At 46.6% G+C, this 24577-nt stretch overlaps 1 protein-coding gene across 1 annotated transcript; it reads right to left on the reverse strand.

Moving 5' to 3' along the window:
• Positions 1–657: 657 nt before the first annotated feature.
• LOC110480151 (zinc metalloproteinase-disintegrin-like NaMP) lies at positions 658–23957 on the reverse strand. Its single transcript, XM_077789218.1, has 24 exons — positions 23861–23957; positions 21319–21419; positions 20648–20724; positions 19071–19149; positions 17436–17512; positions 16753–16948; positions 16248–16310; positions 15581–15652; positions 14824–14993; positions 13520–13604; positions 12815–12945; positions 11570–11747; positions 10656–10745; positions 8777–8972; positions 7542–7644; positions 6734–6890; positions 6060–6140; positions 5456–5534; positions 3192–3282; positions 2762–2861; positions 2002–2064; positions 1675–1752; positions 772–834; positions 658–690 (listed from the first exon to the last, which is right to left on the reverse strand). The coding sequence occupies exons 1-24, from the start codon at positions 23907–23909 to the stop codon at positions 658–660; spliced, it is 2412 nt and encodes an 803-aa protein (XP_077645344.1). The 5' UTR covers positions 23910–23957.
• Between the last annotated feature and the right edge of the window lie 620 nt (positions 23958–24577).

Consider the following 24577-nt stretch of genomic DNA (forward strand, 5'->3'; position numbering starts at 1 on the left):
CCAACACAACCTCAAAGGAAGGACAGAAATTCCATCACATCCATGTTTTGCAGGGAATGGCATCCTCAACAGGGAATTTAAGGGCTGTGGAGAGAATCCAGTGCAAAAGATCTTCCCAGAGCCATTCCCAGTGTGTCTCGTTATTTATTCCATGTCCAGCTCAGACCCTGAGGACACAACTTCTCTCCCAGGGCAGGAAGAGTTTGTTTTTCTCCATGACTTGCACATGAAGGAGAAATCTTTGTATTACTGAGGGCAAAAAGGGCTGGAAAAGATCCAGAACTGGAGCAAAAAATAAAAAAAAATTTAAAAAATTGCAATTCCCAAACCTGCAGCAGCCAGACTTTCCTGCTCCCCTCATCTCTGGTCCCAGAGGAGCAGAGGAGGAGCAGCCTCATCCCTCAGTGCTGGGGGTGCCCAGCAGCTTTTGTAACTTGCTCCCAGTTTACACCTCAGTGCAAGGGGTGACTCTGCTCTGCTTCCCTCGGACAGCAGCTCCTCACTGCCTGAAATCCCAGATATTTCCAAGCAGCTCTCAGTCAGTTCTTAAGGAGGAGAGGGAGATGGTCCAGGATACCTTTGCCAAAAGTGGAGGAATCGAGGGATAAATTGTCCCTGGAAACTTCAGGTGTCCCAGCCAGCTCTGCTTGGGAAGCCTCAGACTCTGGGATTCATCGGGGGCTTTAAAGCCTGCATGGAAAAGGAGCAGTTAAATCCCAGCAGTTTCGAGGAATTCCATCCCCAGGGAATTGTTATTGCCACCTGAATTACCTGGGGTGGAGGTGGGGGTTTGCCCTTGAGCACAGGCACAGGAGGAGCTTTTCTCTCTGGAGCCTGGAACAAAACAGGGTTTAAATGTCACTGGGGTTGTCTGAGCAGCTGCAGAACCTCCCCAGCTCCAGGCAGCCTCATCCTGCAGCATTTTCCTGCTGCGAAATCCCAGGAATTCCCATCTGTCCATGTGCAAGGGGGCAGCAAAATACAGGGGGGCCAGAACACACTGAGCTATTCCCAAGACTTAAATATCGATACCCAAGCTCACACAATGGGATTTAAATGTGGTTTATAATCGATACATGGGGGTATTCTATATTTTATAATTTATATTTTATATTTTATATTTTATACTTTATACTTTATGTTTTGCATTTTGGATTGTCCTGACCCTGTGCTCGTGCAGGCAGCACCCTGCTGTTGTGTCACCAGGGTGAAGATGGATTTTACACCCTCGTAGCAGGGGCCTCAGATGTTGAGATGGCGAACATTTGAGGCAGGTATTTCCTTTTAATTAGGATGGTTTAGGTTTATCAAGGAGAAATAGAAATTCCTGAGTTCTTACAAATGCAAGACCCACCACATCTCTGCCATACAAGGACCCTCACAGGCACCCGCAGTAGCAAAGTTACTCATCATTTAAATTGTGTTTACACCTGAAATCCCTCTTGGTTTAAACTCCAGCTACTGAATGGTGCTTCTGATGCCTCAGAGGACTCTCTGTCTGATGGGAGATATGTTTGTAATTTAGTATTACATGGGCAAAAAGATGACTCCTACCCTAAAAATCTGTGCTTGGAATAGCTGTGATTTTAAATTTTCACTTTAAATCACAGTCAGAAACTGCAAATATTAATTGGAATCTTATAGGGATGTGAGAAACTGCAGGGTTGTACTCACAAATTTCTCCTCCAGGTGGGAAGGGCCGGGTTTGGTGGTGGGAACGGGAGGTGGGGGACCTTTGGGCCTCAGGGCAGGCTGGAAAACAAACAGAATATAAACCACTTTAACCCTGTGTGTGCATCCACGTGTTCCTTGGGAATGTGCAGGCTGGAGCTGGATATAAAAGTGCTTCAGGGGCTGGGAGGTGCAGGGATGCTGTCTGAGGAAACATCTGGAGCTCAGGGATGTCCCTTTGGGATCAGACTGTCCCCAGGGGTCTCTAGGAAAGGTTTGTGATGTTCCCAGATCCAGCAGGAAGGCAGGGACATTCCCAGAAATACTCACATTCTGACGCTGGGGTTTGTTCTCCTGAGGAGGAGGCACGGGAAGAACTTTCTTATCGGTTACCTGCGAACGGAACGGTCACAAACGGGCTGAGCCCTCATCTCACCTCCAGCGCTGGGATCCCTCCCCTCAGCGTTTTGGGAATCTCGTGCTGGGATCCCTCCCCTCAGCGTTTTGGGAATCTCGTGCTGGGATCCCTCCCCTCAGCGTTTTGGGAATTTTGTGCTGGGATCCCTCCCCTCAGCATTTTGGGAATCTCGAGTTGGGATTCCTCTCCTCAGCGTTTTGGGAATCTCGTTCTGGGATCCTTCCCCTCAGCATTTTGGGAATCTCATGTTGGGATTCCTCCCCTCAGCATTTTGGGAATCTCAGGCTGGGATTCCTCCCCTCAGCGTTTTGGGAATCTTGAATTGGGATTCCTCCCCTCAGCGTTTTGGGAATCTCGTGCTGGGATTCCCAGCACTTTCCCCTCAGCACTTTGGGAATCTCATGTTGGGATTCCTCCCCTCAGCACTTTGGGAATCTTGAGCTGGGATTCCCAGAACTGTTCCTCTCCTCAGCATTTTGGGAATTTTGTGCTGGGATTCCCAACGCTGTCCCCTCAGCGTTTTGGGAATCTCATGTTGGGATTCCTCCCCTCAGCGTTTTGGGAATCTCGTGCTGGGATCCCTCCCCTCAGCGTTTTGGGAATCCCGTGGCAGTGCAGTCCCTGGGGCTGGTGGGTTGAGCCCTGGGACAGTCCCAGCTGTCCCTGTCTCACCTTCTGGGCAGGTGGCACCAGCACAGGCTGTTCTCTGCAGCTCTGCTCCTGATCCACAAAGACCTGGTTGGTGGCTCCGGGTCCCCTCCTGGGCTGGTGGCTGTCAAGGATTTCAAATCATGCTCAATTTTAATTAACTGAAGAAAAAACCTCACAGCTGAAGCCCTGCCTTACTCCTGCTGCTGTTTTGTTCCCATGTCCTTGATTTCTTTCTTCCCTCTATTAATTTGGGATTATTTAGGATTTATCAAAAGCTCCATTTCCACTCTTCCATCCCCTCCCAACCATGGGATTTCTGGAGCACCTCCACAGATCTCATGGGCCATTTTCCTTCCTTTCCAGAGTCTAACTCCCCCCACCCTCACTGCAACCTCTGCAGGGGTTTCCTGGCTTTGGTTTGTGGGTTTTAGGTGATGTGGGAAGGATTCACCTCTTGTGGAAGCCTCGGAAGTGGGTGAGCAGCACAGCTGCAGCTGCAGTGACAGCCAGGACAGCCAGCACCCCGGCAGCCACAGCAATGCCTGGCAGGGACAGAAACAGTTCTTAAACACCAGGGATCACTGACGGCAGGGAGAAAAACAGTTCTTAAACACCAGGGATCACTGAGGGCAGGGAGAAAAACAGTTCCTAAAACACCAGGGATCACTGAGGTCAGGGAGAAAAACAGTTCCTAAAACATCAGGGATCACTGAGTAGGGACAGAAACAGTTCTTAAATATCAGGAATCACTGAGGGCAGGGACAGAAACAGTTCTTAAACATCAGGAATCACTGAGTAGGGACAGAAACAGTTCTTAAACATCAGGGATCACTGAGGGCAGGGAGAAAAACAGTTCTTAAACACCAGGGATCACTGAGGGCAGGGAGAAAAACAGTTCCTAAAACATCAGGGAGTACTGAGGGCAGGGAAAGAAACAGTTCTTAAACACCAGGGATCACTGAGAGCAGGGACAGAAACATTCTTTAAACACCAGGGATCACTGAGTAGGGAGAAAAACAGTTCCTAAAACATCAGGAATCACTGAGGGCAGGGAGAAAAACAGTTATTAAACATCAGGGAATAACTGAGGGCAGGGACAGAAACAGTTCCTAAACATCAGGAATCACTGAGAGCAGGGACAGAAACAGTTCCTAAAACATCAGCAGGGACACAAACCATTCTTAGAACATCCCAGAACCACTAAAGGTGGGAGACCCAACAAGATCCACCATTATTAAGAAGTTTCCCGTCACCACTGATGAAGGAAATTTATCAACTCGGTTCTCATTTTATGGCTTCTCCTCCTGCCACAAATGGTGATGGAAAGGGGTGAATTCCTGCTGGTTTTGCCATGTTTGAAGTCAGTTGTTGTTGCCTGAGCTGTCTTTGGGCTAAACAAACCCTGAACAAACCCTAAACCATCCCTGCCCTTTCCATTCACCCTCAAAGATCCTTCCCTGTCCTTCCTCTCCTCTGTCTCAAAGGCTGTTACTCACAGAGGGGTGCAGACCTTCAAATTGCCCTGAAATAAAGTTTCTTCCACAATTTTCAACAAAACTATTCCAAAACCTCAACCAGAAGTTCAGCGCTAACAATGCTCTGGTGAGGGTGAAGAAAGGACAAAAATATTCCAAATATTCCATATTATAAATTAATTAAAGCTTTTTTTTGCTTCCCTAAGACATGGAAATGTGGACATGAATTATTCTCCCTCAGAGATGGATCGGTTAAGGACCATGCAGATGATAAATGAACTTGTCCAGCTCTCTCACAGCAAATCCTCCGGGATCCTGGCTCCACTTTGAAGGGACAGAGAACTCGTTATTCCAAGAATAAACAGGAGGAGCCTGTTGCTCTCATCTGCAGGGGGAATCACTTGTCAGCTTAGAGAGAAGAACACCTTCTCTACTCATCCCTGCAGGACTGAGAGGTGCTCAGGAATCAGCTCCCTGGAGCGTTGGCAAAGAAACAGGGATTTAGGTTGGGTGTGAAGAGAAATCTCTTCATGGAAGGCGTTGTCCAGCTCTGGGACAGGCTGGGGTTCCCATCCCTGGAATTGTTCAAAAAACCCGTGGCTGTGGCAGCTGAGGACATGATTCAGTGCTGCTGGTCTGCTTGATGAGCTTAATGATTCCAATTAACAATGCATGAAGCACTCTGGTGCTGGGCTGTTCCCCTGGAGCAGCCCAGCTCCTTCGGATGCCTTTTGGGGCAGATTCACAGAATTCACAGAATCACTGGGCTGGAAGAGACCTTAAAGATCGAGTCCAGCCCAGCCCCAACACCTCAACTAAACCCTGGCACCCAGTGCCACATCCAGGCTTGTTTTAAACATGAAGCTCCTCAGGTGCTGCACCCAAAATGGATGACGGGTCACGGGTTTTCACACTTTTATAAGTTTGGTCCACTGGTATATTTGGGTTAATCTTCCAATTGCAGCTTCATGTGATGAAGTCATTTACCCCAGATTTGCTGCCCACCCCACTTTTGTTTCCATTTTGGGTCCTGAGGCAGTGAGGTGCCCTTGTTTCCCAGCCTGGAGAGGAATTGTTGTGTCTGCCCAAAATGGGGAAGCAGCAGCTGACACTGAGTGTGGAGTTCAGAGTTGTGCACTCAAGAACTGCAGGGTTACAGATAGATGGAAAACAGAAAATCTGAAATCCTCCGGCATCCCTTGCAGGCAGGAAAGGAGAGATTCCAGGGTGTGGCACTTACTGGTGAGGGCTGAGGAGCTGTCGCAGTTCGGGGGTGCCCACCCCTCCTCACACTGGCACTGCAGCTCGTGGTCGCACACCTGGGGGGCACAGAGCAGGGACAGCCTCAGCTGGGGGCACCAGCGAGTTTGGGAGCTCGGGAAGTTTCTGGGTGAGGATGCTGAGAAGTTTTTTCAACCTCTCTGTTTAAAATTTAGCACAACAAGGAGTGTTTCGGTGTTAAAGTACAGTCCTGATGTCATGCACCTTTTGCTTCTGCAGTGAAAGCTTCACTACAGACTTCATCCATTTATCTGTAGGTCTCTGAATGGTCAAATATGAGCAAAATTCTCTTCCACCAAATCAAAATAACATAAAAGAGAAGAGCTGGATACCATGGCTCAGGGGCAAGGTCAGACACAGGGGCTGTGTCCAACTCCTGGGCAAAAATATTGATGTCACATCAGGTGAGATGTGTTCTCATAAAAAATGTTTAAGTTTTTGACTCCCCAAATTTGACAGACTCATATCAATGGCTTAAACACTTTCAGCAAAGACGTCTGAGGCTGATCTGCACAATTTTCTTGGGGTTTTGAAGTGAACAACATCAAATGCTGGTGTCTTACAGCATGGCCAGAGCACTTGGCAGAGCAGTTGGTGGATCTGAAGACCTCCTCAGCGTGGACACACTCCCCATGGCTGCACACCTGAAAGGAGAGCAAACCACGGGGATTTGGAGCTTCCAGGACAGGCAGAGTTTGCACTTTATCCTGTGAGGGGATGGAGAAGAGCTCTGGAAATCCCTCAGACCCCCTTTAGGAGTGGGAGGTGCGGGGTTAATTTTCCTTTTGGGTATTTTGTAGAAAGGGGAGTGACAGAGATGTGCAGCCATCCCTGCTTCCCACTCAATCCCTCATCCCTCCCTTCCAGGTGGGAATATCCAGGGAAGTGACTGGAAACAGCACCCAGCGATGAGGGGCATCCATTATGGGAATAATTAAATACAATAATTAAATGCAATAACACATTAATGATCTCCCAACCTCTCACACAAAGCTGTGTTTCTGCTGCCACACATCTTTGTGTCAGTAAAGGGAATAAGGCAGCAGCCAAGGCTAAGGAAATGGGAATGCTGCCAATTCCTGTTTGCCTTGCTGCTGGGTTAGGATAAAAGTTGGGGAAAAGATCAGCAGAAGTTTGGAGTCCAATCAGTCCTCCCTGTTTAAAATTTTCCTTGTACAAGACAGAATTCTATGAACAAGACTGAAAGAGGGGGGAGAAGAAGTTTTTCTCCACTCACCATCCCATTGCCACACTTGGTTCCATCCAGGATCATCCCTGGGTCCTCCTCTCCGCCCCTGGGGAAGCTGCCTTTGCAGGAATTGAAGGACAGCAGGCTCCCATCCCGAGGCATCTCCCTCCCTCCAGAACAGTACAGCTTTCCACACATCTTGTCCCTGCAGGGAGGGCAGGAGCTCTTACTCCAAGGACACGGCCCAGCAAACCCCTCTCCTGCAGCCTGAATTCCAAGGAAACGGCTGCAGCAGGGAATGCTGCTGTGGGCAGCTTGGTCTGAGCAGGTGGCAGCTGCTTAAATCCTGCGGAGCTCAGCAGGGAGCACAAATTCATTCACAGAAATGAGCATTTAATTGATATTCCTTCACATCTGAAGTTCAAAGTCCCCATCCCAAAATCCCTGGAGTTCCCTGCGTGCCCTCACACTCGTTCTCCCCAGCAGCCCTGCACTGATCCCTGTGCACACCTTTGCTCTCTCACCTCATGATTTAAATACACTTTGCTTAGAAATTATTCCCCACACTTTCCAGACAGAACCAGAAGGAACACATGGCTGTGCCACTAAAACAGGGTGTTCCTGGCTTCTGCCTCCTGCTTAGAGCAGGAATGGCCTCTCTCCCCAAATCCCAGCACATTCCATACTCCAGTACATGATTTAAATCCACTTTTCTTAGAAATTATTTTCCAGACAGAACCACAAGGAACACATGGCTGTGCCACTAAAACAGGGTGTTCCTGGCTTCTGCCTCCTGCTTAGAGTAGGAATGGCCTCTCTCCCCAAATCCCAGCACATTCCACACCCCAGGGCTTACTTTTTCTTGCACGGGAGGTGCGTGCCCTGCTCCTTCCTGCAGTACCCGAAATACGCCCCCCTCTCGTTCATGTGGTAGCAGGAGGCTGGGCCGTCGGTGGCCTCTGTGGGGAAAAACAGCGGGATGAGTTTGGGATCTCTGCCTGGCAGAACTGGGAATGTTCCAGCTCCTTCCTTTGCTTAGGGAACAGCCTTTCCCAGCATAAATGACTTTGTGGCACTTCAGCCTGGAGAAGGGAAGGCTCCAGAGAGAGCTGGGAATGTTCACCTGGAGAAGGGAAGGATCCAGGGAGAGCTCAGAGCCCTTCCAGGGCCTGGAGGGGTTCCAGGAGAGCTGGAGAGGGACTGGGGACAAGGGATGGAGGGACAGGACACAGGGAATGGCTCCCACTGGGAAAGGGGAGATTTGGGTGGGATATTGGGAAGGAAAGGTCCTTCCTTAAGGACTTTCAGGCACCTTTCTCCATGTCCAGCCTGGATTTTTCCCAAATGGAAAAGTTTAAAACCCTGATGTGAGGCTCCCTGAAACTTCAGTGTCTGCTTTGTGTGGGATGTGTTTCAGCAGGGACAGGGGATGGATTCCCACTGCCAGAGGGCAGGGCTGGGATTTTGGGAAGGAATTCCTGGCTGGGAGGATGGAGAGGGGCTGGGATGGAATTCCCAGAGCAGCTGAGGCTGCCCTGGATCCCTGGCAGTGTCCCAGGCCAGGCTGGAGCCACCAGGGACAGTGGGAGGTGTCCCTGCCATGGCAGGGGTGGCACTGGGTGGGATTTAAGTCCCCATTCAGCCCAAAGCACACCCCAGCTCTATGAAATTCTGCTTTCAGAAGCACCAGATGTGCCAGATTTGGCTGTTAGGGACATGTTAAGGACAGATTTGGCTGTTAAAGTCTGAAGGACAGACATTTCCTCTTCCTATCTGGCCAAAACTACTTCCCCAGCTCCATTCCAGCCACCTCAGACATGTTCTGCAAAAGAGGAATGTGCTCCCCACTTCTTCCCATTTCTCTGGAACCACAGAGCACCCCAGGCCCTGAGATCCAGCTCACGAGCTGCAACCACTGACAGTGGGAAACGGAAAAATCATCATTAATGATGCTGCAAGCTGGAGTTTGTTTTTGTGGATGGGCTGTTCCTGAGCTACAACGGATCTGAGGATTTGGGGATGCAGAATTCCCTTCCCTGGCTATCCTGTGCCCAAGACAAGCTGATTTTTCAGGTGGCGCGGGGTACTCACGTGGCCCAAAGGCAGCTTTGCACTGGCTGTCGCGGGTGGGACAGGTGCCCATGTAGCAATATCCCTCTCCAGAGTTGCAGGGGTGCCCGTTGACCCGGAATCGATCCTCGGGGCAGCTGGAGGAGTGCCCCGTGCACATCTCAGCCAGGTCACACTCGTGTTGCACCGCCCGGCACACCCAGCCCGACTTCTTGTACTGAGGGAGGGAGAAAACGCCACGCTCGGCACCCAGCTCCTCCACGCTGCTCAAAAACCCCCAGCTGAGGGCTGGGAACGGGCTGGGAATCTCCTCCCTGCGCAGCCGTGGGAGGAGCAGTCGGTAGAGCATGGGACTCTTAATCCCAGGGTTGTGGGTTTGAGCCCCACGTTGGGCGCCGATGCGGGAAGAACACGCTCCAGCACGGTGTGGGTGGAGGGAGGCAGAGATCTCTGAAGCTTGCTCTTGGGGAAAGAGGTTTATTGGGGGTGCAGGAAGGCCCGTGCTTCGTGATCCTAGGTGTAGCACGTGGCCGGGTTTAAGTGCATGGGCGAGGGGAGAGACAAAAGGAGGGTTTAGGAGAGGGGAAGCCCCAACAGGGGAGGGAGAGGTTCTAAGAGAGGGGGAGAGGTCCAAGAGGGGGAAGGAGTTCCAAGAGGCCTCATGGCCCCTCAGAGCCCCCTTGTCAGGGGCTCCCAGGTGGGCTGGGACAAGGCATGGGACAATGGGGTTACAGACTCTGATGTTTTAGGGGCAGGTACAGAGGTGCGGGATGAGCCATGATCTTTTGGGGGGTGGGATGGAACAGCCCATTTCACTCCAGGATTCATCCAAGGGCAGAAGTGACATCCGGCTATCTGCAAGAACAATCATATCTATCTATCACCTGCAACAGAGCAGGATCTGTATCTCACTTCGTGCCCCCCGTGCCAGCTCACAGGGTTTGCCTCTGGTGCCACAGCTTTTATTGCCAGGAGAACACGGCCAGGCAAAGGGCTCAATCCTGCAGGCCGGGGGAACACGGAGGGAGCTGATGGTGGGGGTTTGGGATGGGCTGGTGGGCAGTGACGGGACCTGAGGGAAAATATAAAATCTGAAATCCTGAGGGGCCATTCGGTGGCTCCTGGGTTTTTCTCAGGGAACTGATTCACCTCTCTCCAAACCTGAGGACACAAACCTCCCTTGGATTGACTCATCCCCAGGAGGTGCCTTCACCTTCTGTGGGCAGTGACGGGACCTGAGGGAACGGCTGGAGCTCTGCCAGGGAGGGTCAGGCTGGAGATCAGGGAAAGGTTGGATTTTGGGAAAGGCTCTTCCCCCAGAGGTGCTGGCACTGCCCAGGCTGCCAGAGCTCCAGGAGGGCTTGAACACCACTCCAGGGATGCACAGGGTGGGATTTTGGGGTGTCTGGGCAGGGCCTGGGGTTGGATCAATGATCCCACATGTCCCAGCCCAGGACATTCCAGGATTCCATGACAGTTCCATTCCACGATTCCAGCGTCAGTGCTGTTACACACAGAGGACCCGTTCTGGTGGAAGGTGAGCTCCTGCTTGATCCCAGGGGGATGAGGAGCTGCAGATGGAAAGGGTCTCACCTGGAAGTTCTTACCAGGGAGGGTAGGGGTCTCACCTGGCAGTTTTACAGGGGAGGAGAAGGGTCTCACCTGGCAGGGTTACAGGGGAGGGTAGGGGTCTCACCTGGCAGGGTTACAGGGGAGGGGAAGGGTCTCACCTGGCAGGGTTACAGGGGAGGGTAGGGGTCTCACCTCGCAGGTTTACAGGGGAGGGTAGGGGTCTCACCTCGCAGGTTTACAGGGGAGGTGAAGGGTCTCACCTCGCAGGTTTACAGGGGAGGGGAGGGTCTCACCTGGCAGCTCTCACAGGGGAGAAGAAGGGTCTCACCTGGCAGTTCTCACAGCAGTCCCCGTGTGCACAGGCAGCTCCCGAGCTCAGCTTGCAGCTCTCGGCGTCGCAGCACTCGTTGGTGCACTCCTGCGACAGAAGCAGCAGTCAGAGCTGGGCACAGGGACACCAAGTCCTGCCTGGGATGGAAGTCTGGGACTGCCTTTGGCTTTACTGGGGAGCACCTTCCCTAACATGGCTGGGTTTGGGGGTGGAAGCTGTGCAGGGAACTCGGGGTTTGTCCAAGATTGAAGCACCAAGATGTTTCCTATCCCCATCCAGTAGCAGTTGCCTCTGGGCAGTTTTTTCCTTTTCTCCTGTTCATGGGCCCATCAATGCCTTGCCACCTGACTCAGAGATAACTCCAGGAGCCCGTTCTGGTTAGCAGGTGATTAAGGACACAGCTCCTGACTCAGAATAACATCAGCCCATTGTGAGATGCTCCGCCCAGGGGGAGGAGCCAAGGATTCCCACCTGGATAAATCCGGGGATTTCCAGACTGAGAGGCAGCCTTTCCACAGGTTTCTGAGAAGACACAGAAACCACATCTGCCATCCCAAGAGTTCTGCAGCCACTCCAATTTGGACTGGCCAGAGGGTGTCAGGTTGTATTCTGACTTTGTCAGTGGTCTTCCTTTTGTCTCATTGCATGTATTTTTGTTTTTTTTCCCTTTTCCCAATAAATTGTATTTCTGACTTGGAGTCTCTGGTTTTGCTTTCAAACCAGAACAGGGCGGCTTTGTCCCACTCTCGGTTCCTCTGTCCCCTCATCTTTCCCAGCACTCAGCACATCCCCAGTGCGACGACCACAATTTCTCTCAGCAGCATCTGAGTGCGGCCCAGCTCAGGAGTGGCAGAAAGCAGCTCCGTCCCGCTGGGCCGAGCCCTTCCCAAGGATTCCCTGGCCCCGGGTACCTCCGGAGCGCCGCAGTCGCACTCCTCGCCCTTCTCCAGGAAGCCGTTCCCGCAGGAGGCCGGCGCCACGATGCTGCCCAGCTCGGGGACGTTGCTCAGGCAGCGGGGCATGTCCGCCAGCATGAACTGCTCGAAGCTCTGCAGGCTGCAGGAGCTGAACTCCCGGGGCACCACGTAGCTGCGGTGGGACAACAGCAGGACTTGAGGTGGGGCTGGCACGGGGGAGAAACGCAGAAACGCCCCGTGGGAGAGAACTGGAACCGGTGACTGCGCCCACAGCGCTTGGTGCAAAACAGTTTTCCAAATATCCATTTAACATTTCATGTTCATTTCATTTTGTTAATTTAAAGTGTATGTAACATTTTAGGTGTTAAATGTACAGAATTGTAAAAATAAATAAAGAAATGTAAATAAAGAAGTGTAAAAATTAATAAAGAAATGTAAATAAATATGCGTCTAAAAGGCATATCTATAAATAAATGTACCTATAAATAAGGTATACATATAAATATACATATATTTACATATAAATAAATATATTTTGTAAGGCATACATATAAATACACATATATATTTATATATAAATAAATGTATATTTTTATAAGGCATACGTATAAATATATATGTTTACATATAAATATATATTTTTTAATTTGGCATCATATAAATATATACATTTACATATAAATAAATATATTTTATATAAGGCATACATGTAAATATACATGTATATTTACATATAAATAAATATATTTTATATAAGGCATACGTATAAATATACATATATTTATATATAAATAAATGTATATTTTTATAAGGCATACCTATAAATATATATGTTTACATATAAATATATATTTTTTAATACGGCATCATATAAATATATATATTTACATATAAATAAATATATTTTATATAAGGCATACATATAAATATATATATTATATATAAATATATATTTCTATTACATATAAATATATATTACATATAAATATATATATTTACATATAAATAAATATATTTATTTCAAAATATACAGGGAATAAAGTAGTTTTGAGTTGGGTTTTTTGTGGGGTTTCCATCTGGGAACATCTGACAACGGCCTGGGGTTTCAGCCATTTTTAAAACCTTATTTTTTTTAACATTTTAACTGGAACAGCCCGACTGGCCAGCCACGCTGTGGCGCCCCGGGGGCCGGCAGCTCGTGCAAATCTCATTTTCGGCCCCGTTTCTGCGCAGCCCCACCTGACGGTGTCGGTCATGATGCAGACGTCGTCGCTGCACGAGCACGCCTCGGTGTCGTGGCTCATGCCCAGGTTGTGCCCCATCTCGTGGGCCATGGTGGCCGCCACGGCCACCTCGTTCCTGTTGTGGTCCTGTCGGGAGCCAAGCAAAGCCCCTCGTTATTTCCCCGTGTGCTTTGCAGCAAGCAGCGACCACAGAGAAAACAACAAAAAAAAAGAGATAATTTTATTTTTTTCTTCAAGCGGAATTATCCTCGCGGTGCACGAGGGGGCATGTGGTGCTCGGTCCATCTGGATTGTATTTATTATTGAATATTTAAAGGTATTTATAAATAGAAATATGTTTATTTTAAAAAAGGTATTTATGAAATAGATACCATGGAGGTGTGTATATCAAGTGTTTGCTTTCTTTACCCCCTGCACTTCATTCAAAATAAAATCCCAGAATGGTTTGGGTTGGAGGAGACCTTAAATCCCACCCAGTTCCAGGCCAGGGACACTTTCCCCTATCCCAGCTTGCTCCAAGCTCTGTCCAGCCTGGCCTTGGACACTTCCAGGGCTCTGACTGTGAATTTTTACAGTCTAATAATGAACCAGAGAGCCAAAAGTGCCCTAAACCCAACAGCATTCACACAGGTTCTTCATTGGCAGAGTGAAAAAAACATAGAAAAGCCTTTTAAAAAAATGAAATAAAAATGAATCAGACCTGAATAATACCTGCAGAGTATAAATCACTGCATATGGATTTGAGGAAGGCCAGCCCAATCGTGGTGCCCTCGAAGTCCAGGCCTCTGGAAGGAAGCACAAAGGACAAATCAAAAAGGCAATTGAAGCGCTTTTCATTTGAATATTTACTGAAATTCCCTGGTGGTGCATCAGATTTAAAGCATCCATGGGAGAGTAAAGAGCTCCAAACGCAGCAAAGGGCTGGGATGAGTCAGGACCTCTGGACACGAGACAGAAAAATGAGGTCAGTGCTGGTTGAATTTGGCTTTTCCCACATTTCTGGGGAAATTTAATTCATCGTTCCACTGGTAAACTTCATGTTATGACTCTTTAAGTTGTCAGATTTCACTGCAGTCCCCAGGACACTCAACTTTCGTGAACAAAACCAGAAGAGTCTGATATAAGGGACAAGTTCCCATCTCCTGTTTTTGCAGGGATTCTGTTGGAAGGATTGGATGCTGTGTCCTGGCAAGAATTTATTCGTGCTCCATGACAGGAAAAAAAAAAAAAAAAAAAAAAAAAAGAAAAAAAAAAAAAAAAAGAAAAAAAAAAAAAGGAGAATTCGGATTTTTTTTTTTTTTGTCCTGAAATTAGTACAAGCTGGTCATGGGATGGGTAAAATGCAGGTCAGGTTTATGCCACTGATTGGTGACCAATTTTAAGGAATAAAAAGTGCCTTGGTTGTGTTTGGTGAGTAATTTTTAAGGACTAAAATGTGCCTTGAATGAGTTTGGAAAGTGATCTTTAAGGAACAAAAACTGTCTTGATAAGGTTTGGTGAGTGATTTTTAAGGAATAAAAAGTGTCTTGAATGCATTTGGTGACCATTTTTTAAAGAATAAAAAGTACCTTGATTGTGTTTGGTGAATGTTTTTTAAGGAATAAAAAGGACCTTGAATGTGTTTAGTGAATTTTTAAGGAATAAAAAGGGTATTGAGTGAGATTGGTGAGTGATTTTTAAGGAATAAAAAGTGCCTTGATTGTGTTTGGTGAGAGACTTTTAAGGAATCAAAAGGTCCTTGAATGTGTTGTTGACCAATTTTTAAGGAATAAAAATGGGGAGGGGAGGGGAGGGGAGGGGAAGGGAAGGGAAGGGAAGGGAAGGGAAGGGAAGGGAAGGGAAGGGAAGGGAAGGGAAGGGAAGGGAAGGGAAGGGAAGGGAAGGGAAGGGAAGGGAAGGGAAGGGAAGGGAAGGGAAGGGAAGGGAAGGGAAGGGAAGGGAAGGGAAGGGAAGGGAAGGGAAGGGAAGGGAAGGGAAGGGAAGGGAAGGGAAGGGAGGACCCACGTGATGAGCTGAGCGTTGTCGTTCCGTTTCCTCTTGAGCAGATCCGCCAGGCGCCACTTGGAGAAGGCGTCCAGGGTGAACCCCGCGTTCCTGCTCACGGGACACTTGTCCCCATCTGTCCACACCTCCAGCCCCACCAGAGCCACGTGGGTGTTGATGGCTTTATAAACCTGCGGTGGAGAATTAATTACAAATTAACAAAAATTAAACAAATCCTCGTCCTGGTACTCGGTCATTTTTCCACCCCAATATCCACTTCAGACCCAGCAAAGCTTTTCCAAGCTCTGAATTCAAAAAAAATCTCACTAAATAAACCAGAAAATCTCATTTACCACCATATTTCAAACAACTTTAAAGTGGGGTTAAAAGAAATTTGGCTTGCCAAGGAAATCAAGAATCAATTTATTCTTTTTGAAGTAATCATTCACTTGATAAGTGATTAAAAAGTATCTTAAAGTATTGGTAGAAATAATTGAAGTGGGAGTATAAACAATTAAAGTAGAAATGGAAATAATTCTTATTGAAAATCTCATATCTGAAGGCAAAAAACAGGAGAATAAATTACCGTGAAGTTGAGCTTTCATTCATTCCTACATGTCATAATGGGAATTTATGATGTTCACAGTAGAAAGAATTTATAAACCACTTGGGTTTCAATGGTTTCCAATAGAAAAATATATTAAATAATTTGGATTTCAATATCTTTCAATAGAAATTACAAACCACTTGGGTTTCATTGCAACTTGTTTGCTCTCACCGTGTTGATGTAGTTGACTATTCCAAATATCCTTTGTCTTATATTTTTGACATCTTCATCGTATTTCTTGTACTGAAAAGGCAAATGCAGCGTGTCAGGAAAAAGAGAGGGAAAAGGGGATTTATCAGAAAATAAATATCCCACAGAAGGTTGGTTTGCAAGCCATGCCATGTATAAAAATTCATGCTTTATATAAAAAATTATGTTTGATGCAGGATTTTATCAGATGCTGGGTTTCAGTATCAGCCCTTTCTAAAATGTGAATTTCTGTGTAGGGTGCAGAGAAGGAGTTGGGCTCAGTGATCCTTGTGGGTCCTTTCCAGCTCAGGACATTCCCTCCAATTCAGGATATTCCCTTCAGTTCAGGATATTCCTCTCAATTCAGGATATTCCCTTCAACTCAAGATATTCCCTTCAAATCAGGATATTCCCTTCCAGCTCAGGATATTCCCTTCCAATTTAGGATATTCCAAGAGGACAAGGACTGCAAGGTCTTTTCTGAATTATTTTCACCTCCAGGTTGGAATTTCAAATTAAATCCCCTTTGGAGATCCCATTTCCCAGCCAGGCTCAGAGTAACCTGGTCACCGTTGGGAATGTGAGTTGGGATACCCTGGGAAGCTGCTGTGGGGCTGATCAAGCATGAAATAATAATTCCAAAACTCACCAAAGCCTTGTCTGCAACGACGTAGAGCTCCAGGTACTTCCTTGCTTTCAGGTAGGCTTTCATCTAAAGGAATAATTTATTTTAAATTACTTTTAAGAGGTTTTCCCATCCCAGCCTCTGCAGTTTCAAAACTCTTTATTAATTACTGAGGGGATTTCTTTGGCCAGCTCATTCAGAAGGGACTGGTTTGGGTTTAAAGGATAAGAAGTAGGCTGGATATTTAAATTTTTATTCAGCTATGAAGGTAAAATAGATTTTAATGGCTATTTGGGTGTTAAGGTGCACTGGGCACCTGTTAATAAAGGCAGAAGGGTTTAACTCAGCTGGTGACTCTGAAATCTCAAATCTGGAATATTTTATTCAGGTTTTTAAGGCCTGACCCCACTTCCCTGTATTTAAACAGCTCCTTTGTGAAGGTGCCACCAGGCCAAGTGGGATTTGTGCTGTTTCGAGTTCTCCAATGGCCACAAATTCCCTTTTTGTGATGGGCCAGCCACGTCCTTACCTCTGGATTGTTGCTGGACTTGAAGATGTCGTTGATGGGGTCGCTGGAGTCCTGTTCCCAGGAGTTGTTGAGCAGCCCACAGGTTTTGATGGGCTCTTGTTTCAGAGCCTCGTATTTATAAACCACGTGCTCAGCCCCATCCGAGGCTCCCAGGGGCTCAATGAGGAACTTCTGGCCACGGGTCTCAAAATAGCCACTAAAAAATGGGTTGGAATGTGAGTTTAGGATCAAGGGAGCATTTATCCCGAGCAATAGACCCTCGGAATATTCCAGCAGCCTGAGGCAGCGGGCAGCAATTAAGAAGCAACATTTAAGAAGCAGAAATTAATTAATTAGTGAGTCAACTGAAAGATTTGGGTGCTCACAGTCAAAGAGAAGCTGGATTAGGAATTAATTTGATGTAAATTTTGGGGGGTTTTGCTGACAGAAGTGGTTGAAAAGTGGATTTAATTCCAGTGGGAAATTCAAAGATGTTTTCATCCTGATTTGAGGTGAAAAGCTGAAATACTGTAAGGAAGCAAGAGTAATTATTTTCCCTTCTTCTCCCTATGTTTTTCTTTGGGAAACAAGTTTCCAAAGCCTGAATAAAAGATCACAAAACTTCTTTCCATCCTGATTCTCTCCTGTTGGAACCTTCATGCCAGAAGCTGCACTTTGTGCTGCTGGGACCCAGCCCCTCTCACCTCAGCCCTGTGCAGGTGCTGATGCTCGCCACAGACTCAGCATCACCCTCCACGTGGCCTCCATAGTAACAGTGATCCTGGTGGGAAAAAAAACAGGATCAGCTCGGGATGTCCATGGACTGCACTGGATCCAGGGATTTCAGAAAACAAATTAAACTGCCTCCAAATTACAATGAAGTGCACTACTTGAGGAAGTCTCCCACTAGGAGATGCTTAAAAGGAATTTCAAAAGTTCATGATCATTTCCATGTTGGCTGTGGACCCATTATTTTTATCCTTTGACATACAAATTGTGACAAAAACCAACAATTCCGGGCTCTGGTCAAAGCACAGCACTGAAAAATAAGAATATTCCCAATCCTTGCTTCAAATTAAGCACACCTGCTGGGTTCTGCTCAATTAAAGTCCACAGCAAATGGTTTCCTTGAGCCCACATTTCAAGAAAATGCTCTTTAATTATCCAACAATTAAATGCATTAGTTTCAGTGAGATTAAAGTATTATATTAAACATGGGTAGGGGAAACCATTTTGGGACTTAATTGGCTTAAGGATTTAAGGTTTCTGTTTCTGTGTTTAAAGAGACTTCAAAGTCACTGAGGGCTTGTGGAAAATTTAACCCACAGCATTTTCCTGAATGGAATTCTTAAGAATCTGTAACCAAACCTTCATTCCCTGTGCTTCTTGTTTTCTTGTGGATTTTGGTTTAATTTTATCATTTATTTGTTTTCCACCACAAAATGCCAACTTTGTTTCAGGGAAAAAGACATCCACAAAGGGAAAGTTAAAGAGGAGGATTTATCTCCATCCTTTGAGGAGAAACTCCTGATCACAGTGCAATATCCCCAGGGTAGGAATTCTCTGTTCAGCACAGGCAGGGCTGTTGGACTTTGTCTTTATCCAGGTTTTTCACTGGATTCATTCAGGGAGTGGAAATAATAGGAGCAATCAGAAAAAGAAAAAAAAAAAAAAAAAAAAACCAAAAATAATCAACCCAGAGTTATTTATGCACATTTATTTCATTCAGAACCCTCCTAATCGCTCCTAACAAAGAAAATTTGGCTTTGAATTTCAGATTGTGTTGTTAAAACACGTCTCGTGAGCTTGGAGGAGAACTTCAGGTGGGAGCTCTGGGGAAGATGCGTGCACAGTGAATTGAAAAGTCCCGTTTGCCTGCAGGTGCAGAAGTGATGTGTCAGGGCTCAGAGGAGGCAGCTGGGCTCCCGAGCGTGGCTGGAAACGTGATCCAGGAGGAAATGGGGCTTTATCGGGCTCGGCATCTCCTTTGGATCAGGGTGGAAATCAAGTCACGGGGCTGGGCAGGTGCAGCAATGGAGCAAAGTGTACCCGGCAGAGTCAGGAGGCTGAAAGCTTTGGATGGCCCTGGCTCCTGACAAAAGGCTGGAATTTGACCCAGAAACTGTTCAGCAACCACGGAGGTGGTGCCTTCCTGGAAGCCAAACCCCGGAGCTGATTCCCAACAAGTGACCAACCCCAACTTCCCTGTCCCTTCACCCTAAGCTGGATTTCAAACCTCTCCTTTCTGACTCTTAAATCCCATTATTTCACAGATCCATGAATAATCTCACGTGGCCCTCAAGACTGGAAACAAAAGGGAGAAACCCTTCCAGTGTTACCTTGATGCGAGGAGTTGTGGTTATCTGTTGGCCGTCGGCAGAATAAAGAGTTTCAGAATAATCCCCAGCCAGGAGATCCCTGCAAGGAGCCAAGCACTCATGACTGCAAGGAAATTGTTGCCGTGTAGAAATGAGGGGATGACACAGCACACCGAGTATGTGGGAATTCAAACGATTACTCAGGTTATTCTTAGTATCGGAGAAACTGCAGGGAGGGGAATTCTGCTTGTTCATAATCCTTACTCAAACAAAAAGATCTTCCTAAAAGAATACAGCAGTTAAAGTCTGCTGATTGCATTGGGATGAACTCATCTCCTGGCAGATCCGGATACAAATGCATAATTACATATTGATTTTTTTTTTTTTTTTGGCCCTTTTTACATCTTCCTAAAAGCAGCACATCTGCAGTGATTCCCATTTGGGCAACTCTCTTCCACTGCCACAGTCTCATTTCTCTTCAAAGAACAGAATTTAGTACAACACCATTTCTCTACCCCCACTTCAAATATTTGGATTAGATTAAAACAGGGGAGAGCAGTTAATTACAGTCTATATTTAACATGAATTGATTATGGCACTACTGTATTTGCACAGCCTCTGGAAAAGCACCCATTCACCCAGACTTGTTGGAGCGTGTGTTAATGTTCTGCTGGAGCCAGACTTTCAATTTCCAGGAAGATTTGGCCAATGCCAGGTTATAATTGGTTATTCCAGGTTCAAGAGAAGTAGTGCTAAGGTAAATACCTGTATGAGTTTATCTATCTATCTGTAATCTATCTATTTATTTATCATTTATCTATTGCTATATCTGTTTATCATTTATCTATCTCTAGATCTGCCTATTTATCATTTATCTATCTCTATGTCTATTTATCATTTATCTATCTCTATATCCATCTATAGTATGGGAATATATAAATATAGAGCCACAGAATGATTAAAGTTGGAAAACACCTCTGAGATCATTGAGTCTGTCCTAGGCTCATGGAATGGTTTGAGTGGGAAGGGACCTGAAATTTCTTCCACTTCCATGGGCTGGGAACTTCCCACTGTCCCAGGCTGCTCCAGCCTGGCCTTGGGCACTTCCAGGGATCCAGGGGCAGCCCCAGCTCCTCTGGGAATTCCATCCCAGCCCCTCCCCACCCTCAAAGGGAGAAATTTCTTCCTAATCTCTGATTTAAACCCTCTCTCACTCCGTTTTAAACCATTCCCCTTGTCCTGTCACTCCAGGCTACAATCCTATAACCCACACACTCTTCACGGTCACAGAAAACTTGTGAAATAATAGAAAAATATTAAATATGCATCGGATTTAACGATTTAGGAAGGAAATGGGGCAGTCGAGGTAGCAGGAGGGGAAGTCCCTCTGTCAGGGCAATGATTCATCACAAGCACTTCTCCCACATTCCCAGAACAGTGACAGGATTCTTTCTCTCCCCTTTTCCTTCCTTGCCACTGAAATGCTGCGATACCAAACCACTTCTGTTCCACAGGGCTCTAATTCCTGGGGTTTGGCATCCTGAGCACCCTGCAGTGGCTCCCAGCGAGGAGAGAGGGCAGAGCTGAACTGAACCCACCGATTTTTTCGGAGCTGCAGCACCACTTCCTCTCCGTTGGCTTTGATCCCATACTTCACTATGTCATCGTGTTTGCTCTGTAAACAGATTTAAGTGTCAGAAAATGCTCTGCTGCAGCTCCTGGCCTCAGCAGTGGTGTCATTGGAATGCCAGCCGTGCTCTTTTCCTCCTCTTCTCACCAAAACCAGGGATTCTGCCAGGAGCAGGAAAAGTAGGAGGTCACTCTGTTTGAGGGGTTTTATGTAGAGGAGCAAACTTGACTTTGAAAATTAATTTCTGCCTCCATAAGCACAAATCCTGTGTGCTTGGGAAAGGGCTGAGAGGGTGTCAGGGTTCAGACACTTCCATAACACCCTTTGGCATTGCAGAGACCATGGCTGCTTTTAATTATTGGTTTGATTTAATCCAAATTAAAGCATCCACAGGCTATTAAAACTGTGAGTAGTATCAAACCCCACATCTTTCAGAGACACAAGATGGCCTTAGGGATTCTCTTCACCCTGAGCACACCTCAGCTCCTCCTCACTGAACACCACCTCACTTCTTTTTCTTTCTTTTGGAAGATCAAATGTTTGTCCAGATTCTCTTACCCTTGAAACCCAAGGGTGTTTTAGCTCCAGAAATCCTTCTCCATCTCCCAGAATCACCCAAGGAATGATCTCCTTTCCTACCTCTGAGCTCGTTCCTGCACTTCTCCTGTGCACCGCGTGCAGTTTCTGCGGGTAAACGATTTCATACTGCTCAGCTCCAGGGAACTTCCCTCTGCTGCTTCCTGGGGATTGATGAAAACACAATTGTGATTTATTAAACACCCAATCTCATGGCTGGCCAGGTGATTCTTTTGGCTTCTTGCAGCACCTCGGGCTCCCCTGCTTTGCCTCCATCCCCTGGCCCAACACCAGAGGTTTTCACATCCTGAATTTTGGCCGAGTTGCCCTCCCTGGCTGCTTGCAGGTGTCGAAATTTCTTGCAATTCCCTTTGTGTTTCTTCCCCCAGCTCTGAGCAGTTCAAGTCCCAACAAGCCATGCCAGTGCAGCCTTTCTCTCTGCACTTTCCGTGACATGAATGGATGGATTTGGGTTTGTGGAATGAGCGATCTCCAAACCTCAGCACGTGACAGACAGGCCCAGACTGCCCCTGCATCAGCAAACAGACTTGCACAATGTGAGCTTTGCAGCAAGATTCCTGCTTTGGCACAGAAATTACTGTGGCAGAACTCTAAGAGAGGGTGGTAATAAATAATTACAACCTTTACCTCTTGAATTGGGTTGAAGGAGGGACAGCAGAAGGTTGGGGGAGACATTTGGGCATGGCCAGGTGAATTATTGGTAGATATGGAAGAAAATCAGGAAAATCTTCACAGTGCAAGGAATCCAGGAGGTTCCTCCACACCCTTTTGAGTGTTCTCTTAAGGTCTAGAAAAGAGCTGGGTAAGGATATGCAATATGATAAAAAAGAATTTATTTTTGTTTTCTGCCCTGAAGCTCAGCAAATGCAGAGCAAAGTTAATTTGGGGCCTGCCCTGCAGGGTGGGTAAACCCTGGGGCTCATGCTGGGTTTTGGGAAAATGGGCTTGGGCAAGGCTTGTGTTGGTTTGCACCACAGCAACAGCAGCTTTTAGATACCCCTGACCTCTTTAATCTCCTACAAAAGGGAATTTCATCTGAATTGGTGAATTCTTGAAGACCTGCATTTCAAAAATAAACCAATAACTATAAAAAGCCCCCCTAAGCTGCCCAGAAATGCAACGAAATCCCCCAAAAACAAAGGAACAGAGCACCTCCCATGGTAATTCCTGCCCCAGGGCCAGGTTTTTCCAGGAGAGAGGCTTCCAATTACTGCAATTTTCTCTCTGGAACAGGAGAGCACATCCTCGTGCAAATTGTCGCAGTAAAACAAACGGATCCATTCTTTTATCACTGATTTATTTGATTCAACCCTTTCCAAAAGTTAATTGCAGAGCAAACCTGGTTGTATCTTGATAAAGCTGCTGGTTTAATGGTGCAGAGGGATCCTGTGTCAGCTGAGCTGTTGCACCCAGCACGTGTAACTTTACTCCTGCCACTCACAACCGTGGTTTATTGGCTTTTTAAGCAACTCATTATGTTTATTTTCCAAAAAAATTGCTGCTTTTCAGATTTCTCTTCACAGGCCTCAAGTGTGTCCGAGTGCAGCAATCCCAGGAATATTTCAGAGATTCCCCAATTTTATCTCTCCACATCCTTTGTGCAACTCCAACCCAGAGAGTTCAAGTTAAGGCAAGGTTTAAAGGGAGGCTCAGGACTAAACTCATCCCTTCCCTGCAGTCTGATGCAGACAGAATTTTGAGGAAAACTGGTTGGTTTTGTTTGGAATTAATTTCTTCGAGGGTGTTTCTTAATCAGTGTCTTTGCTACCTTCAGGCTTTTGTCTCCAGCTTGAAGGAGGAAAGAAATTCCTTGGGTCCCACAACAACTTGCAATAAGGAACAAATAATTGGGTGCTTTTCCAAGGGCCTCAAACAGCAAAAAAAAAAAAAAAAGCATTAGGGAGGATTTTATTGACAAAGAAATTGTGGTTTTGTCAAGGTAAAAAAGATAACACCTTAATGGTGTGCACGTTTTCAGATATTCTGTGCAAAAAAAACCCAAATTATAGATTTGTGCCTGACTGCTAATTATATGTTTAATTTTGGGTATAAATCCTTTACATGTTTGTGCAGTCCAAGCCCTGAAAAATTCAATTTCCTGTTGACAGGAATTAAAAGAAATTGTGAGGAAAAATAAAAGTGGGTTTGCTCAGGTGGAGTCCCTTGAATATGACCTGAAGTACTATACAGACAAATAAAGGGTGATCAGTACTTTAAATCAGGTAACGTTGCAATTGAATTAATACAGAAATCTGTTATTTTATGGCCAAAATGCTGATAAATTGGTGTGATTGGGTGAATTGGCCTCTCACTTGCAGGGTAAGTATTGCTTTAGAGTCTCACAAAACCAACCAGTTGTGGGTCTTTAGGCAATTTATGGCCACTTTCCAAACAGGTAAATCCTGCTCTAACTAAAGAATTGCAGAGAATTGCTTTGAACAGAAAATCCCAAATATCCCTGACTCCATTTCCCGATGGCTTTAACTTGCTGTTCCTCCCGATTATCTACCAGTTAATAATTAAAACTTCATACAGCGTTATCCATAGCAAAACTGGTAAAGGATTAAAACAAAAAGTGCAGTACCTTGTTGGAGGAGATGCAGCAGAAGAGCAGAAACGAGGAGCATTTTCATGGTTTGGGGTGATGGAGCTCCCTGGGGTGGGGATGTGGCGATCCCAGCCTGGCCCCGGCCGGGAGCTGCTCTGGGCTGGGGCTGAGGGTTCAGTTTTATTCCTGCTCCTGCAGGAGGAAGTGTTTGCTCAAGGTGTTGCACAACACCCAAGTCACAGAGGGTTACAGCAAGGGGAGTTCCTGCTGCTGGGTTCGTGCCCCAGACATCGGGACAGGCATGGAGCGCCGCTTCCCTAAAAACAGGGAAAAGGAAATTATTAACACCAATAAATCAATAAATTGATTAATCCGGAGATTGGAGCTGTCATTGAATTATAGAATGGTTGGGCTGGTTCTAACTCCAGCTATTCACGGTCTGGCTGATAAAAGCTGAAATGGAAGCAGTGCAATGTCAAGGAATGGGAGAGTTCCCAGCAGGTTTGGGGTAAAGCAGGTCAGCAGGGCTGGGGGCGAAGCTGTGCTTTAATTCTGGGTATTTCCCCCTGAATCTGCCCCGTGAATCACCGACAGGATAAACACTGAGCAGAGCCTGTGCTGCCCTGTCACCTCTGTTAGCAATGTTTGCTTCGGGTGATTCAAGGGATTCGAATGATCCAGGTGAGCTCTGTCCCATCATATTCCAAAAATCCCTGCCAGAAAAGGACCCCGTTGACTCAGCTGCAACAAAGC

This window comes from Lonchura striata, chromosome 32 (assembly GCF_046129695.1).
Source record: "Lonchura striata isolate bLonStr1 chromosome 32, bLonStr1.mat, whole genome shotgun sequence".
Lineage (NCBI taxonomy): Eukaryota > Metazoa > Chordata > Aves > Passeriformes > Estrildidae > Lonchura > Lonchura striata.

Bases quoted from the DNA above. Each gene is read 5' to 3' on its own strand.
- LOC110480151 (XM_077789218.1), bottom strand. From the start codon at position 23,909: ATGAAAATGCTCCTCGTTTCTGCTCTTCTGCTGCATCTCCTCCAACAA. The intron at 1,753-2,001 runs GTGAGTATTTCT...TTTGTTTTCCAG, and splicing joins ACAAACCCCAGCGTCAGAAT to CCTGCCCTGAGGCCCAAAGG. The intron at 691-771 runs GTAATTCAGGTG...TTTTCCATGCAG, and splicing joins AACCCCCACCTCCACCCCAG to GCTTTAAAGCCCCCGATGAA.